Raw genomic sequence first — 16408 nt, forward strand, 5'->3', positions numbered from 1 at the left:
TGTCCTGGGCCCCCCTACCCCTCGACGACCCGCTTTCCCAATCCCTGACGAACTCCTTACCCAGCCTCGGCCGCAGAAATATAATAATGAATGACAGGCAGGGCCGTACTGGGGCCAAAAATAAGCCCAGGCATTTTAAAATAAGTAGCCCATTTTTATGGTGGGGGTCCGACTGCTTAGACCCCCCACCAATCACTTTGGTTCAAGTGGCTCTCCAGCTGTTATAAAGCTACAACTCCCATCGTGTCTGGAGATCCTCAGGCATTATGGAAGTTGTTGTTTTGCAACAGCTGGAGAGCCACAGATTGGGTCAGACAGAACACACAGTGATATCAGTGACCTGAGTGACATCTTCTCTGTTGTCTTCTCTTTCTCATCTTGTCCAAGCGCCAGGTCTTCATCATTGTTTCCTCAGCTTGTCAGCAGATCCCCATTCTTTATATAAAGACATTAATCATTATAACCCTGCCAAATACTGTGTCCCCTGAATATAATACTGCCAACCACTGTACCCCCTGAATATAATACTGCCACCACTGTACCCTCTAAATATATTATCGCTACACACTGTACTCCCTGAATATAATATTGCCACCCACTGTTTAAATAATAATACTGTCACACAGTGTTTCTTAGTCCAGCTGAATCCCACCCTTGCACTGTCCTCTTCCAGGCTTCTCAGCCCCCTAAGTTTTTACCTAAGTCATTACCACATACACCGCCAACCACGACCCCCCTGGCACACCATCCTCAGTCTCCTTCTCATCACTTCATCCACTGCCACCCAACCCCCCCCCCCTTACCCCATCCTCAGTCTCCTCGCACACCACCATCCAGCCCCCCCCGTACCCCATCCTCAGTCTCCTCATACACCACCACCCAGCCCCCCCTTACCCCATCCTCAGTCTCCTTGCACACCACCACCCAGCCCCCCCATACCCCATCCTCAGTCTCCTTATACACCACCACCCAGCCCCTTGTACCCCATCCTCAGTCTCATCACCTCATACACCACCCACCCAGCCCCCCTGTACCCCATCCTCAGTCTCATCACCTCATACACCACCACCCAGCCCCCTCGTAACCCATCCTCAGTCTCCTCATACACCAACACCCAGCCCCCCCCCCAGTACCCCATCCTCAGTCTCCTCATCACCTCATACACCACCACCCAGCCCCCCCCGTACCCCATCCTCAGTCTCCTCATCACCTCATACATACACCACCACCCAGCCCCCTGTACCCTATCCTCAGTCTCCTCATACACCACCACCCAGCCCCCCCCCCCCCTAACCCATCCTCAGTCTCATCATCTCATACACTGCCACTCAGTCCAACCCCCCCTCATTGTTAGGTACCCCCACCATCCATGGTCTCCTCATCAAACCCCCCCCCGCAACTCATCAATGAATAACCCCCACACCCCCAGTCTTCTCATCAGTCAATCAATTAGCCCTCCCCTCCGTCTCCTCATCAATCACCCTATCCTCAGACTCATCAATGAATAAAACACACACACACACGATGTCCTCATGAATTTATCACTCAAGCACCCCCCCTCCGGCAGCCCGTCCCATGTCTTCTCACTGCAGCGATGTGGGGCGGGCGGCTGCACTTGCCTCTGCCTGGTATCGATAACACAGGGTCAGAGGCAGGGACTCATCAGGGGCCTTGAGCTGACGTGAGTGTGTGAGTGTGTGTGGAGCACGTCTACTCCCATCAGCCCCTGGCCTCCCATCATGCCCCTGACCCTGCGCTGAGTTTTAAAGGGCTGGCGCTCAGGTACTTGAAAAAAAAAATAATAATAATAATAAAGATTGCTGGCAGCGATGGGCCCGGGCCTGAGTGGCGGACCTGTTGCTGCAGCTGCGGGGCCCGGTAGCGATTGCGACCCCTGCGACCTCTATAGCTACGCCACTGTCCAGTAGGTCCTGATATATGTTCCCCAAAAGATCCTCTGCTGAATTCAGTGAATCGCGCAGTGGAAGCTTCACAGGGGGCGGGGCTTAGTCACTCCACATCACTAGGATGTGGAGTCACAGACAATGAATATGTAAATTGAATTCAGCAGAGGATCTTCTGGGGGACATATCTCAGGACATACTGGACATATTTAAGTAAGTGAGCCCTCGCTGAACTCCTGTTCACCCACACTATAAGCCATTGTATAAGGTTTAGTGTGGGTGAACGGGCTGACAGTTTTCCTTTAATTCTCATTCATAAATGCATTGATTTACAGTGACCTATATGTATTCAAAGAACATTTCAGAAATAGGCCTTAGCTCACCCATTGTTTTGATTAACATTTTGATGATCAGAATAGTGAAAAGCTATATTATGGTAGTGTTCAAAAAGACAAAATAGAAACCTGACTGCAGCTGTACTCTTAGGGTTAATGTGTATTCTTATCAAGGATCAGTGTAAAATCTGCTTTTGGGACTATAAAAAGGAAAAACATTAAATACATGAACACAAAAGGCCTCACTTATTTCCCCTTTGCAATTTATTTGTACATAATATGAAAAATTCTATTTAAGTACAGACTTTTAATAGTAACAAAGACAGTTTTATAATTTCAAAAGACAAAATATCAGACATATACATTAGGCTTCCTGTGTGTCTTGAAGAGGAAAAAACTCTGCATCCATTCCCGCGTGCATGCAACAAGCAGCTAAACAGCAAAGTTACTCCGGTTAGCTTGACATCAACTGTGCACTCTGTTAAGGACACAATACAAACGGGAAGAGGGAATAAGGCATCACTCAGGTAAAACAGGTTAAAGCACAAATTAGATCACTTCACAATAAACACCACTGAAGGCGTTCTCATGGACTACTTATCTGTGGGGGCCTGAGGGCCTGTCTGCAACCCCATTTATCAGCAAACTGAAGTTACCACAGTGCTCTAATGGGTGTTATGTGCCTGCCACAGTGCAGTACATTTTGTAGTGGCTACGTCTGGTATTGCAGCTTAGTACTACTCAAGTAAAATGGCACTGATTGCAGATGGCTGCAGTAGAGGCGCTACAATATGTATGCTGTGCATGGTAAACTCTGAAGGGGGTGTGGTTCTTACTATGCACTTTCAGTCTGCTGATTAGTAAGGTGCTGAAGGGTAGACCCCCACCATTCTGATACCGATCGCCTATGCTAAAAGATGAGCCATCAATTTCCAAGCCCAATAATCACCCTTTAAAAAAAAGGACTCCAGTTTTTTTATTTTTGCCCATAAAATGTGTTTTATTCCAGCTGAACAGCACCCATGTTTTGTTACTGTTTTTTTTTTTTTTTTTTTTTTTTTTTTATGGGATAGGGGATTCATTTTGATTTTCAGTAGTATTTTGTTATATTATATATATATATATATATATATATATATATATATATATATATATATATATATATATATATATATATATTATATACATACACATTTTTTATTTTTTTAGTGATTAATAAAAGGAATTTTGGATTTAATTTATTTAGTGTGTATATATAAGTATATACACACACACGCACACACTTTTGTGTGTGTTATATACAAGGCTGTGGAGTCGGTATATAAATGTTCCGACTCAAGAGTTTTTTGTACTTCCGACTCCCTGACTAGTCTGTATTAATATGCGAATGTCTTTTATACATTCCTTGAAGGAAAGAAAGGCAACATACATGTCATTACCACAGGACTACTGGCTGGGAAGCCAACAGTCTACTGTATTGAACAGTTTGTGTGCTGATCTGCTGCTGAAGATAGGGCAGTGGGAGGATCCAGGAAGGGGCATTTATTATAAAACATGATTTCCCTAGTAGAATCATGTTTAAAGTTTAAAGGGGTACTCCACCCCTAGACATCGTCGGGGTCAGATCGTCGGGGTCCTGCTGCTGGGGACCCCCGGGATCGTTGCTGCGGCACCACGCTTTCATTACTACACAGAGAGAGTTCACTCTGTGCATAATGACGGGCGATACAGGGGATGGAGCAGCGTGACATCATGGCTCTTCCCCTCGTGACATCACGGCCCGCCTTTTAATGCAAGTCTATGGCAGGGGGCGTGACGACAGCCACACACCCTCCCATAGTATTGTATTGAGGGGGTAGGCCGTGAGCTCACGAGGGGTGGAGCCGTGATGTAACAATGCTCCGGCCCCTGTATTGCCCGTCATTACGCACAGAGCGAACTTGCTCTGTGCAGTAATGATAGCTCGGTGCCGCAGCGGCGATCCCAGGGGTCCGCAGCAGCGGGACCCTGGCGATCTGACATCTTATCCCCTATCCTTTGGATAGGGGATAAGATGCCTAGGGGCGTAGTACCCCTTTAAGCTAACAATCGAGTTTACAAGTTTTAATAGCCTTAGCTGAATGGCAGCAGTTTTTCCAATGGTTTACAGCTTAGTCTTGACTATTGACCCTCCATTCCCTTCATGTACAAAAGTGTCTCTAGTCCTGCAAAAAAACTTATTTACTTAATCCCCTATCAGTGAGAGGCTAGGTTACCCATGGGCTCCCTGTAACAGCAAAACACAACACTATGGAAAGTATAAGTATTGCCGCTCTTAATTGTGCGTTGCGTGCAATATAGTAAAGCACATGAAAAGCATGCTTCTTCACTGTCACTTAACGTGTTCGTTTTGCAGTTACGTGAGGCACTGCATGCAATGATCTTTATTCTTACAGTAGAGAAGTCATTAATTATAACTTTTTGTGAATTGGGACATTTAAACTTGTTTTTTTTATTTTTTTTTTATTCCAATCTAAATTTAGTTACGAGTTGGTGCATTGTTTGCCGACTCCAGGTACCCAAAATTTTGTCCGACTCCTCGACACCGACTCCACAGCCCTGGTTATATATGTATGTTTTCTTACTGAATGTGGGTCATGTGACCAACATTCAGACAATCAGAAAACTACATGCCTTTAAGTGTATCAAGAAGTGGCCTGTTCTAGGTCTGCTGACATCCTGGGAACTACAGGATGACATCACCCACCAGATTATTTTGGCAGGTCCCAGACCACTCCACTCCCCACCAAGTTTTGTATACTGCTGCTATATCTAAGGTATAAGAATATTGTTTGTGTGATCACAGCTTCAAGCAAGCTGTATTACTACTGATTTTTTTTCCAGAAAAATTTTGCTATTCACTGAAGATGTGTAAATAGAGGAAAACTGTCTTTTTTTTATACAGTACTATGGGGTCTAGGAGTCTAGCCAGGTAAATAGGTTGATATAATTAGGTGAACTGCAGTGATGAGACTCCACTCCCTTGCTCTGCAAAGCCAGATGATTTATGGGAAATGTAGGTAGCATGAGAAAATAATTACTTTAATGAAACAGGAATCAGTATAGCCAAAATCCATGCATGCCACATCAGCTAAAACTGGTATTCTCCCATAGTTGCTCATGTTGCACTATATAAGTAAAAAAAAAATTTCCTGGAGTATTTCTACATTTTGTTTATAATTGCACTATAATTGCATTCTTTAGCCTGTTTATTAAAATGAAATGTTTTAAAAGGGGAACTGACAGAAGGGTCACCCGCACTAAACTTGTACTGCAGCTGACCCTCTTAACGATGCATCACTCACCTAAATCCATCTAACCAGTGTGGAATTATTCAACAAACTGTATACATGCTTATGGCAGCATCTCTCCGCTGTTCTGCCTGCCCACTTTTTTTTTTTTTAAGTATTTAAGTTTTGCAATTTTCAATAACAAAGAACGCCAACTTGGCATAATAAGAGCAATACAGACAAAAGCAATCCAGAGAGGTCCCAGGGACCAGCACTAGAACAATAGCAAGGAGGGAGAGTACAGCATAGTGAGAACCCATAGTGAGCACCCCATGTAAAGGGCAAACCTGAGACCCAACCAAGGGAGGCTAGGACAGACAGAAAACCAAACATACAACCAGACACACTTCCCTACGCCTCTCCCCCCCCCCCCCTCCCCCAGCCTCAACCCTTTAAATGCGACAGCAACCTGCAACAACCTACTGAGAAATTCTATGCGGCGGGTCAGCTGAAACATTCAATAGCAACCAAGCAGTCCATACCCTATCAAATTTCCTAGGGCACTTGCAACTAAGATATAGGGCCTGATACAACGGAACATATTTATTCACCAGAGATATCCACCTAGACAAAGGGGGGGGGGGGGTGTATCCCTCCATGTTATGACTACCACTTTACGGGCACAGAACAACAGAAAATGTATCAGCATACGTCTATGTGTACTAGAGAGTAGGACATTAAGAACCCCCAACAGACACACCACAGGGTCAAGTATAAAAGGAAATTTCAAATGCTCAGCCAAAAACCCTATCACCTCCCTCAAGAAGACAGCTATAACCGGACACTCCCACACAGCATGAAAGAAGGTGCCAACCTCAGAGGAGCATCGAAAGCATAAATGAGAGGGGAGAGCCCAATATGCTTGAGCCTAGAAGGGGTATAATACAACCGTAGGACATATCTAGATTGGATCAGCATATCCCTACTACTAACCACAGTTGCATAATAAGAGCCATATTCAACTGACCAGGATAGCATGCGGCGAGCATGTACAACAAGATTTAGATGAATTACTCACGACCACCACGTTTGGGTCTTCTTGAAACTTTGCTTTTTATTCATATGTAATTTTCAGAATGATCACAATTTCTTATAAAGATGCATGGGGTACGATGGTTTACAAGATGCATAATAAGAGCCCTCAACCTCCTTCCATTGACCCTCAGAGAGACCAGGAATATCCGCTACCCATTTAGGAAAGGCCAGTGAGAAATGGTTAGGCCCCAATGACTGGAGAATGGCATAGGACTGAGTAAGAAGTTTGGAGAGATCTGTGTTACACAGGAGAAGCTCCACCTCCGAGAATACTGGGGTAAATTTCAAAGAGCTAAATTGCGCCCGAACCGCATGCCGGAGCTGAAAATACTTAAACAGGGCATTTCCAGGGATGCCATAACATTCTCTCATGTTCAAGAAGGATAGGAAAACCTGATCCTCCAGGGACAAGTGGATCACAAATTTGACACCATGCGATCCCCAAAAACTGGCCTCCTGTAACCCATGCTGGTGAGGTAGATGAACGTTCCCCCACAAGGGTGCCCTGGAAGATACCAAGGGTTGTGGAACCTTACTCGACACCACGGACCAAACCATAGCAATAGTCAACAGAGGAATAGGAAAGGTAGAACCAGAATGATACCTGTAAAGTATATTCGTCAGGGCCTCATAAGACCCCATAATCGCACCAGCCAGGGCCAAGTTTGAGAGATCCAGGTCGATCCACCACGCTGCATAGACTAGCTGGGAGGCAAGAAAATAGACGCATCAGGGGCATCCAAGCCGCCGTGCCATTTAGGAGCCTGAAGAAAGCCTCGACCGAGTCTGGGAGGCTTCCCCTGCCAATAAAAAGGATCCCAGAGCACCACAAAGCGCACCAAAATATTTCTTAGGGGAAATGACCGGGCCAGATGAAAAAGATACAGAAATTTAGGAAGGTAAATCATTTTAAAAAATAATCCTGCCAGCCGGGGAGAGAGGGAGTGTGGACCATGCCTTCAGTCTCTCCACGGTGGAGTGCAGTAATGGTTCCAAGTTCAGGGGAATATAGTCTGACAGGGACGGAGTTACCTCCACTCCCAAGTAGCAAAAATGAGGAACCACCTGCACCCTAGCCGGAAGAGAAGATCCCCCGAGGAGAGTGCCATAAGGGAGGATTTAGCCCAATTGACCTGCAGACCCGCCATATATACTAGAGTATCGTCAGCATAAAGGGAAACCTTCTCAACTATGGAGCCCCTAGGAATACCACTAATACCCAAGTCACTACGAATGGCTGCAGCAAGGGGCTCTATCGCTGGCGTGAAAAAAAAGGGAGAGAGCGGACACCCCTGCCTAGTTCCACGTCCCAAAGGAAAGGGGGTAGACACATCCAGGTTAGTACGGATACGGGCCCTGGGATTATCATATAGCAAGCGAACCCATGCGCAAAATGGGGAACCAACACCTCCCAAAGATAGGGCCACAAGACTGAGTCAAAGGCCTTATAAATATCTAAACTAACAACCACACCCGCAGGGAACCCCTCCCCTACCGCCGCTATGTTGAGTTGTAACCGCTTGACATTCACATCAGTGGCTCTACCTGGCATAAACCCAGTTTGCTCAGGATGGATTATGTAGACAGTCAGACGCGAGATAGGTCTATAGGAGCCAGACAACACTGGGTCATTTCCGGGTTTAGGAAGCACGACAATAAGCGCATCAGCTTCAGCTACAGTATTAAACAAGTTAAGGGGCCAATCTCTCCTCATTCATCCTGTACCAATTGCCCGCCATCCCATCTAACCCGGGAGTCTTCCCGCGAGGAAGATCCCATATAGCCTGGGCCACTTCCTCCACCGTAATCAGAGCATCCAATGCCTCTGCCTGAGCCCGACTGAGTGAGGGGAGGGATAAGTCTTGCAAGAAATAAAGGATTGCCCCCTGACACGGCATAGAAGGGGCTGCATACAGGGAAGAGTAAAAATCCCAGAAGACAGAATTGATCATCACAGGATCCGCTACCACAACCCCATCACTACCCATGATACAGGGAATAGAGGCCGGAGGGAGAGTATTCCTAGCTAGATAAGTCAGCAATTTACCAATTTTATACCCGAATTCAAACAGGGCCGCCTCCCTATCCACCAGCCGCAACTGAACCCTGTCTTTCTGAACCGCCTGCCCACTTTATCAATATTCGGTGCTTCTTCTTGTGATGTGTATCTCAGCAGGGAGCCGTGACATCGCTAGTGCTGCTGAGGTTGACGTAACAAGTTATATTAACAAAAAATGCAGATGTACATTGCTAAAAAGAGTAATGGGGATACCCTCATTGCTTGTTTCTCATAATTACTATACAGTAACCCCCCCGACCTACGATGGCCCCGACATACGATAATTTCAACATGCGATGGCCTCTCAAAGGCCATCGCATGTTGAAGGCAGCATCAACATACGATGCTTTTGTATGTTAGGGCCATCGCATAAACGGCTATCCGGCAGTGCTGACTGCTTCAGCTGCTGCCAGATAGCCGTTTACGGTGTGCTCCGCCGATGGTCTCCTACCTGTCCTCAGGGCTCTGGAGCGTCCTCTTCAGGGTCCCATCCATCGCCGGCGCTCTCCATCGTCGTCATCACGTTGCCGCGTACGCCGCCCAGTTATCCAATAGGAGCGGCGTGCGTAGTGACGGCGACGTGAGAGCAACGTACCCGGGCAGCAGAGATGTTCCGGAGCGTCGGGGGACAGCACGGGGATGTGGCGACAGCGATGGACCAGCGGCAGCGGTGACCAGCGATGGGCCAGGGCAGCGGTGACTGGTCCGGAGCGGCGGGGATAGGCGACTACAACTTCCTATACTTTACATTGCACGGATCCCTCAACATACGATGGTTTCAACAAACGATGGTTCATTTGGAACGGATTACCATCGTATGTTGAGGGACCACTCTATACAGTTTGTTGAATAACTCCACAACAGCTGGACAGATTTGTCTGTGTGATACATAGTTGGAAAAGGGTCACCCGCAGCCACTATATTTAACTTAGTGTGGGTGACCTTCCTGTCAGTTTCCCTTTAACATATCATAACTCTGAAAATACATGGCCTTTCTGCACAAGACAGTCCATGTCCATTTTTTTTAAATTAAACCTATGAAAACAGAACCCCAATGACTTCTAATGGAATCTGTCGGGTTCCACTGTAGAGTCGTTTTGAAAGGGAAAAAATAAACTGTAAAATCTCTCAATCACTTGGGGATACAGGAGATTATGGGTATAGGGTAATACCACTAATAAAAAAAAGGAAGGGACTCCTGAGCAGGATCTACCTACTCACTGACATGGAGCTAATCAGTTTGTACCAAAGCAGTAGGATAAGTCCAAGAGTCCAAAAACAGGAGAAGGAAAAAAAAACACTAACAGACGAACCAGTGGACCAATAAATGAGTCATGGTGCCAGTTGGTAGCGACTGAGGGATACAAACTTATTCATATTATGGGCTGTGCCCTGGTCGCATTAGGGAGGAAGTAGAGTAAGTCTATGTTACCCACTTAGCCCTGAATCCAAAGACCTAGAAAAGAAAAGGTCAAGTAGCTAAAACATACAGGAAGGAATAAGCTGGTCTGGAGCAACTAGATCTTTATCTGCCTCTTACTGACACTAAGCTAAAACTGATTAGTTCAGTGCCAGTGGGTAGGTATATATCCTGCTCAGGAGTAGTCACTTTTTTTTTTTTTTTTTTTTTTTTTTTTTTACTTAGTAGTAGCAGCAGCATAAACCCATGGTGATCTGTGTCTACCAATGAAACAACCAATAAAAAAAATGTTGCATTAAAATGTTATAGCTCTTATTTTACAGGGTTTTGCCAAAAATGTAAAATGATAGGTTGTTATAAACAACAGTTCTCATTCCCCATTTTGCTATTAGTAACAGGGTAACTGCGCATGGATACTTCCATTTGCTGTTAGAACGGCTGACGATGACGGAAATACATGTAGGGACCACTGCACTTTGTTTTAAGTCATGAAAATAACACTGCTAATATAGACATACAAGTTAACTACCACTTACACAGTAGACCATTCATGTAATTTTATAAGAGTCAGATCCACGCTAAATATATATAATTTTATATCACTACAGTATACAGAGTACTTGGAAAGCCTCCAAACCCTTTCGTTTTTTTAAGTCATCAAAAATAATTTTCATTCTATCAGCACCATGCTACACTGTAAGCATAATATTGAACAACGCCTGGTTTCCTACAGACATGAAGCTTAGATATAAGGCCAAAAAGTTCAACCTTGGGTTCAACAGACCAGATAATCTTGTTTCTTACAGAGTATTTTAGAATCTTTTTTGAAAAGCTTCAACGTAGGGCTGAGCGGTATGACCAAATGTGTGTATCAAGGTATTTTTTAAAACTTTTGGCAGTTCCACAGTAATTCCTCCACCTCCCCTCCCTCCCTCCCCCCCCCCCCAAATTATCAGCCCAGCGCTGCGCTGTCCCTATCGGGGTACTACTCACATATCACCCGCAAGAGCTGCCCTCCTTGTCCTCCTGTTTGTTGCGGTCGCCGGCGCTGACACTATACACTGTGCGGTATCCCTATGCCTGGGCTGCAAAAGGTAAACAAAATTAACGCACGCATGTTCCGACGTCGGCCTTACGCTGGGGACGGGAACTTCGTACAGCCGTCAGCCTATCATCTGCCGCAGCAATGTTCCGCCTCTGCCAGGGATAGGCTGAGCGCACTGTCATTTAAGAAGCCATCTTCTTACATGACAGCGGGCTCAGCCCATCACCGGCCGAGGTGGAACATCGCTGCTGCCGTTGATAGGCTGACGGCTGTCCGACGTTCCCGTCCCCAGGAAGCAGATGAGGCCGGTACTGGACCAACGGTAGGGGAGTTAAAGTTTATTTTGTTTATTTTTGCAGCCCGGGCATAGGGATACAGCATAGGGATACCGCACAGTATAGAGTGTCAGCGCCGGTGGCCGCAACAAACAGGAGGATGAGGAGGGTAGCGCTTGCGGGTGACGTGATTATTTACCCCGATGGGGACAGCACAGCGCTGGGCTGATAATTCATTCCTGAGGGGGAGAGGCCAAACCGGTATTGCGGTATGGGTTAAAATTCCTATTGTGCAGCACAAAAATTTCAGTAATCGGTATGAAGCGGTATACCGCCCAGCCCTACTTCAACGTGACTTTTACTAAGTAGAGGCTTCTTTCAGGCCGCTCTACTACAAAGCCCAGTGGATTAGTGGAGTGCTGCAGTGATAATTGACATTCTAGAAGTTTCTCCCATCTGCACAGAGTCTTCAGAGCTCAGCTAGAGTGACCCCATTGAGTTAATCTCTTACCAAGGCCTTTTGCCAATGACTTGGCTTAGTGGGGCAGCCAGCTCTAGGAAGAGTCCTGGTTGTTTCAAACATCTTCCCTTTACAAATTATGAAGTCCTTTTGTTCTTGGGAACTTTCAGAGCAGCAGACATTTTTGTACCCTTCCCTAGATATGTGCCTCCACACAATCCTGTCTATCAGCTCTACAGGCAGTTCTTCCCACCTCATGGCTTGGTTTTTGCTCTGGTACACAATGTCAGCTGTAAGGCAGAATATAGACAGGGCTGTGTCTTTCAGATCATGTCCAGTTAGCGGAATTTACCACAGCTGACTCTTATCAAGTGTCATAGACTTTTTCCCTGTCAATAAATCAGCAAATATTGGTGACATTTTGCTCTCGCTTTGTCATTATGGTGTATGGAGTGCAGAATAATGGGAAATGTGTTTTTTTAAATTTTAGCCCTAGCGTGCGACATAACAAAATGTGAAATAAGTGAAAGGGTCTAAAACCTTTCCAAATGCACGGTATATTTCAAACAGTACATAAATATAACTTGAATTGTGCACTTCTTACCTGGCTGAAGATGACCCATTAACTGAGTTAGGTAAACTTTGATTGGCGGACCCAACAGAGGACACAGAGAATCCTTGCTGGTTAGAATTCACAGGGTTCCCATCTCCTTTAAGGACACCAGTGCATTTCCAATTGTCCATGTAGTTTGCTAAAGATAAATAAATAAAAAAAATAGGAAAGACATCAAGTAAGAGCATGCTATAATGTGAGTCAGAAAATAAATAAAACAGGAAAAGCAGTGTAAAACGTTCTGTGATTATTGACAGAGGTATTAAAGGGGTATTCCGGGCAAAAATATTTTATCCCCTATCCAAAGCATAAGGTGTCTGATTAAGGGGGGCCCACTGCTGAGACCCCCCGCAATCTCCCTGTAGCACCTGCATTCTATGCGGGTGATGAATCTCCAATTTCGGAAACCTCCAGGTTTCCGGGACTGGGGACGTGACATCACGCCCCCTCCCATAGACATAAACGGAGGGGGCGTGGCGTCACGTCCCCAGTCCCGGAAACCTGGAAGTTTCCGAAACTGGAGATTCAGCACCCGCATAGAATGCAGGTGCTACAGGTAGATCGCGGGCGGTCTCAGCAGTGGGCCCCCCTCGATCAGACACCTTTTCCCCTATCCTTTGGATAGGGTATAAAATATTTTTGCCTGGAATACCCCTTTAAATTGTGCTTTATTCAGTATATGCAGCAGATAAAGGCCATCCAGACCCCACATCAAAATATCTCAGGATCAGAGTGAAAAGAAATTGGAACTTGACCCCATTATGACTAGTCACCTTTCCACAGACGGACACTTCCATCATCACCAGAAGAAGCCAAAACTGTGCCAGTTATGTTCCAGCTTACACGCCACACTTGTGAGTTGTGGTTATCAAACTGTGCCACTGTGTGAATTTCAAATTTTGTGACTCCCCCCGAAGAGGTATGCTCCTTCCTATGGAAAAAAAAATTATTAATAACTGAAGGCTGTGTTTGAAGCCAGATTATTATACCGTATTTATCGGGGTATACCACGCACTGGCCTATAACACTCCCTCATTTTCCCAAGGATATTTGGGTAAAGAAAGTTTTTTACCCAAATAAAATGAGGGTGCGTGTGTGTGCATGTGTATACCCCGATACACTGTTTCTGACCCTGCAGAAGCCCCCAGGAAAGGCAGGGGGAGAGAGGCCGTAGCTGCCCGCTTTTCTCCCCCTGCCTTTCCTGGGGTCTAGAGCCCTGCTGCCGCCGCTTCTCTCCCCTTGGCTACCGGCCAGGGGGAGAGAAGGGGCAGCGGCACCCATTGCCGGCGCCGTTGCCCCGTTGTCTCCCCCATCCCCAGTTTTATAATTACCTGTTGCCGGGGTCGGGTCCGCTCTGCTTCTGGCCTCCGGTGTGGCGTCCCCTGCGTCGTTGTTATGCGCTGCGAGACGCAATGACGAGTGACGTCTTCAACATGAAGTCACTAGTCATTGCGCCGTGCAGCGGCGCCGATAGCCAGGGGGACAGAAGCGGCAGCAGGGCTCTAGACCCAGAAAAGGCAGGGGGAGAGAAGAGGGCAGAGACGGCCTCTCTCCCCCTGCCTTTCCTGGGGGCTTGTGCAGGGTCAGAAAAAACGGGGCGCCGGCAGTCTCTGGACCCCAGGATAGGCAGGGGCAGAGAAGCCGTCAGGTCTCTGCACCTGCAAAAGCAGCTGCAGTTCATTGATTTAAAGCGCCCGCTTTAAATCATTGAACTGCAGTGGCTTATCGGCGTATAACACGCAGATAGACTTTAGGCTAAAAATGCGTGTTATACACTGATAAATACGGTAAACCTGCTTTCAGATCGGATTCAGTCATTTCTATGGTATTATAGGGGTTATCCAGGATTTTTTTAATTAAATACAATGGTCCCTCAACATACGATGGTAATTCGTTCCAAACGGACCATCGTTTGTCGAATCCATTGTATGTTGAGGGATCCGCGCAATGTAAAAAGTGAATTTAATACTCACCTGTCCCCGCCGCTCCGGACCGCGTCCTCACCGCTCCTGATGCTGTCCCGCTGCTCCGGCGTCTTCTTCGGGATCCTCTGGCTTCTTCCGCATCTTCTCCGGTGTCCAGGCCTCGCTTTCTGATGACGTTATTACGCTGCTGTGCCGGCACGGCGTGCGCACTGACGTAATGACGACGCCGGAAAGCGAGGCCCGGACCCCGGAGAAGATGCAGAAGATGCCGGAGGATCCCGAAGTGGACCCGGAGCAGCGGGGATAGGTAAGTGAACCTGTCCGGTATGCTTAAACTGCTATCCGACAGCAGCTTAAGCATTTTGCACTGTCGGATAGCAGTTAATGCGATGGCCCCGACATATAAAAGGCCTCTGAGAGGCCATCGTTTGGCGATTTGATCATATGTCGGGGCCATCGCATGTCGGGGGGTTACTGTATACAGCATAACACCTGTCCTCAGGTTGTGTATGGTATTACAATTCACCTCCATTCCCTTTATGGAAGAAAACAGCTATATTTTTATAATGCTGAATTACCACATAAAAAGACACAGGACAAGCCACAAAGACAAATACTTAAAGGGGTACTCTGGTGCATGAAAGTAAAACAGATTTGTAAATTACGTCTGTTAAAAAATCTTAATCCTTTGAGTACTTATTAGCTGCTGAATTCTACAGAGGAAATTCTTTTCTTTTTGGAACACAGAGCTCTCTGCTGACATAATGACCACAGTGCTCTCTGCTGACATCTGTCCATTTTAAGAACTGTCCAGAGTATGAGAAAATCCCCATAGCAAACATATGCTGCTCTGGACAGTTCCTAAAATGGACAGAGATGTCAGCAAAGAGCACTGTATTCCAAAAAGAAAAGAATTTCCTCTGTAGTATTCAGAAGCTAATAAGTACTAGAAGGATTAAGATTTTTAATTGAAGTAATTTACAAACCTGTTTAACTTCCTGGCACCAGTTCATTATATAAGAAAAAAAAAAAAAAAAAAAAAAAAAAAAAAAGGTTTTCTGCCGGAGTACACCTTTAATGTGACAGAACAAGGGGGAAAATCTGCAACAGTGGATCTGGCATGTCCTAGTATTACATGGATAACCAAACATTTCCTTAAATGTTTAGGGATGCATTCCCTGCAATAACACCCGACACCAGATTAGCCTGCACCTTAAATGGACACTCTCATTAAAATTAATTAACTATTGCACTCCTTATGATAAATAAAAAATATTTCTAATATACTTTGTTTAAAAAAAGAAAAAAAAAAGTGAAGTTTTCTATGTTTTATTTGTGCTTAAAAAATCTCGAGAGCACATTTCCCCCCATCTCATACACAGATTTAGGACCGAGGTCCAAACACAAAGTGCAGCCTGGAGTGCTGAGGGGGTTTGTCCGGCCTCATCCAATCATAGCTCCTCTCACACAACTGCCATTTACTGTTGGTTGGACACCCCCCCCCCCCTCAGCACTCCAGGCTGCACTTCCTGTGTTTGGGCTTCGGTCCAAAGTCTGTGTATAAGATGGGGGAAAATGTGCTCCTGAGCTTATTTAAGCACAAATAAAACAAACAGAATTTTTTTTTTTTTTTTTTAAACTAAGTAAATTAGAAAATATTTTTTATTTACCATAAGGAGTGCAATAGCAAAAATTAGTTTTAATGAGAGTGCCCATTTAAAGAAGAAGTACAGTGCTATGAAATGTAACCCGATTGCGGGAGACTGACCGCTGGGACCCCTCGCAATCTCCTGTACGGGGCCCCATCTCAGAGCTGCTAGAGCTTGTTTCATACCCAGCAGGTCAGCTGGTACAAACACGTCCCCTCCATTCATCTCTATGGGAGAAGTGGAGACACGAACACTGGGGCCCCGTACGGGAGATCCTGTGGATAGCGGATACGTTTATTAGCACTGGGCTTCATTTTTAAATCTAGACTGGTTAACACATCCTATACAGCAAGCACTTG

At 45.8% G+C, this 16408-nt stretch overlaps 1 protein-coding gene across 3 annotated transcripts in view; it reads right to left on the bottom strand.

Moving 5' to 3' along the window:
* SEH1L (SEH1 like nucleoporin) overlaps positions 1 to 16408 on the bottom strand; it is a 36092-nt gene that overhangs the window by 3651 nt on the left and 16033 nt on the right. The window contains exons 8-10 of one of the 3 annotated variants that reach the window (XM_056521520.1): positions 13249 to 13406; positions 12467 to 12614; positions 2170 to 2717 (exon numbers count right to left, since the gene is read on the bottom strand). In XM_056521520.1, coding sequence (XP_056377495.1) covers positions 2705 to 2717; positions 12467 to 12614; positions 13249 to 13406 — 319 coding nt within the window. In that variant the 3' untranslated portion in view covers positions 2170 to 2704. Of the gene's footprint in view, positions 1 to 2169; positions 2718 to 12466; positions 12615 to 13248; positions 13407 to 16408 lie in introns of those variants that run through there. The other 2 variants (XM_056521521.1, XM_056521522.1) reach the window with 2 other exon arrangements.

The sequence above is a fragment of the Hyla sarda genome, chromosome 5 (assembly GCF_029499605.1).
Source record: "Hyla sarda isolate aHylSar1 chromosome 5, aHylSar1.hap1, whole genome shotgun sequence".
NCBI classification, from domain to species: Eukaryota; Metazoa; Chordata; class Amphibia; order Anura; family Hylidae; genus Hyla; species Hyla sarda.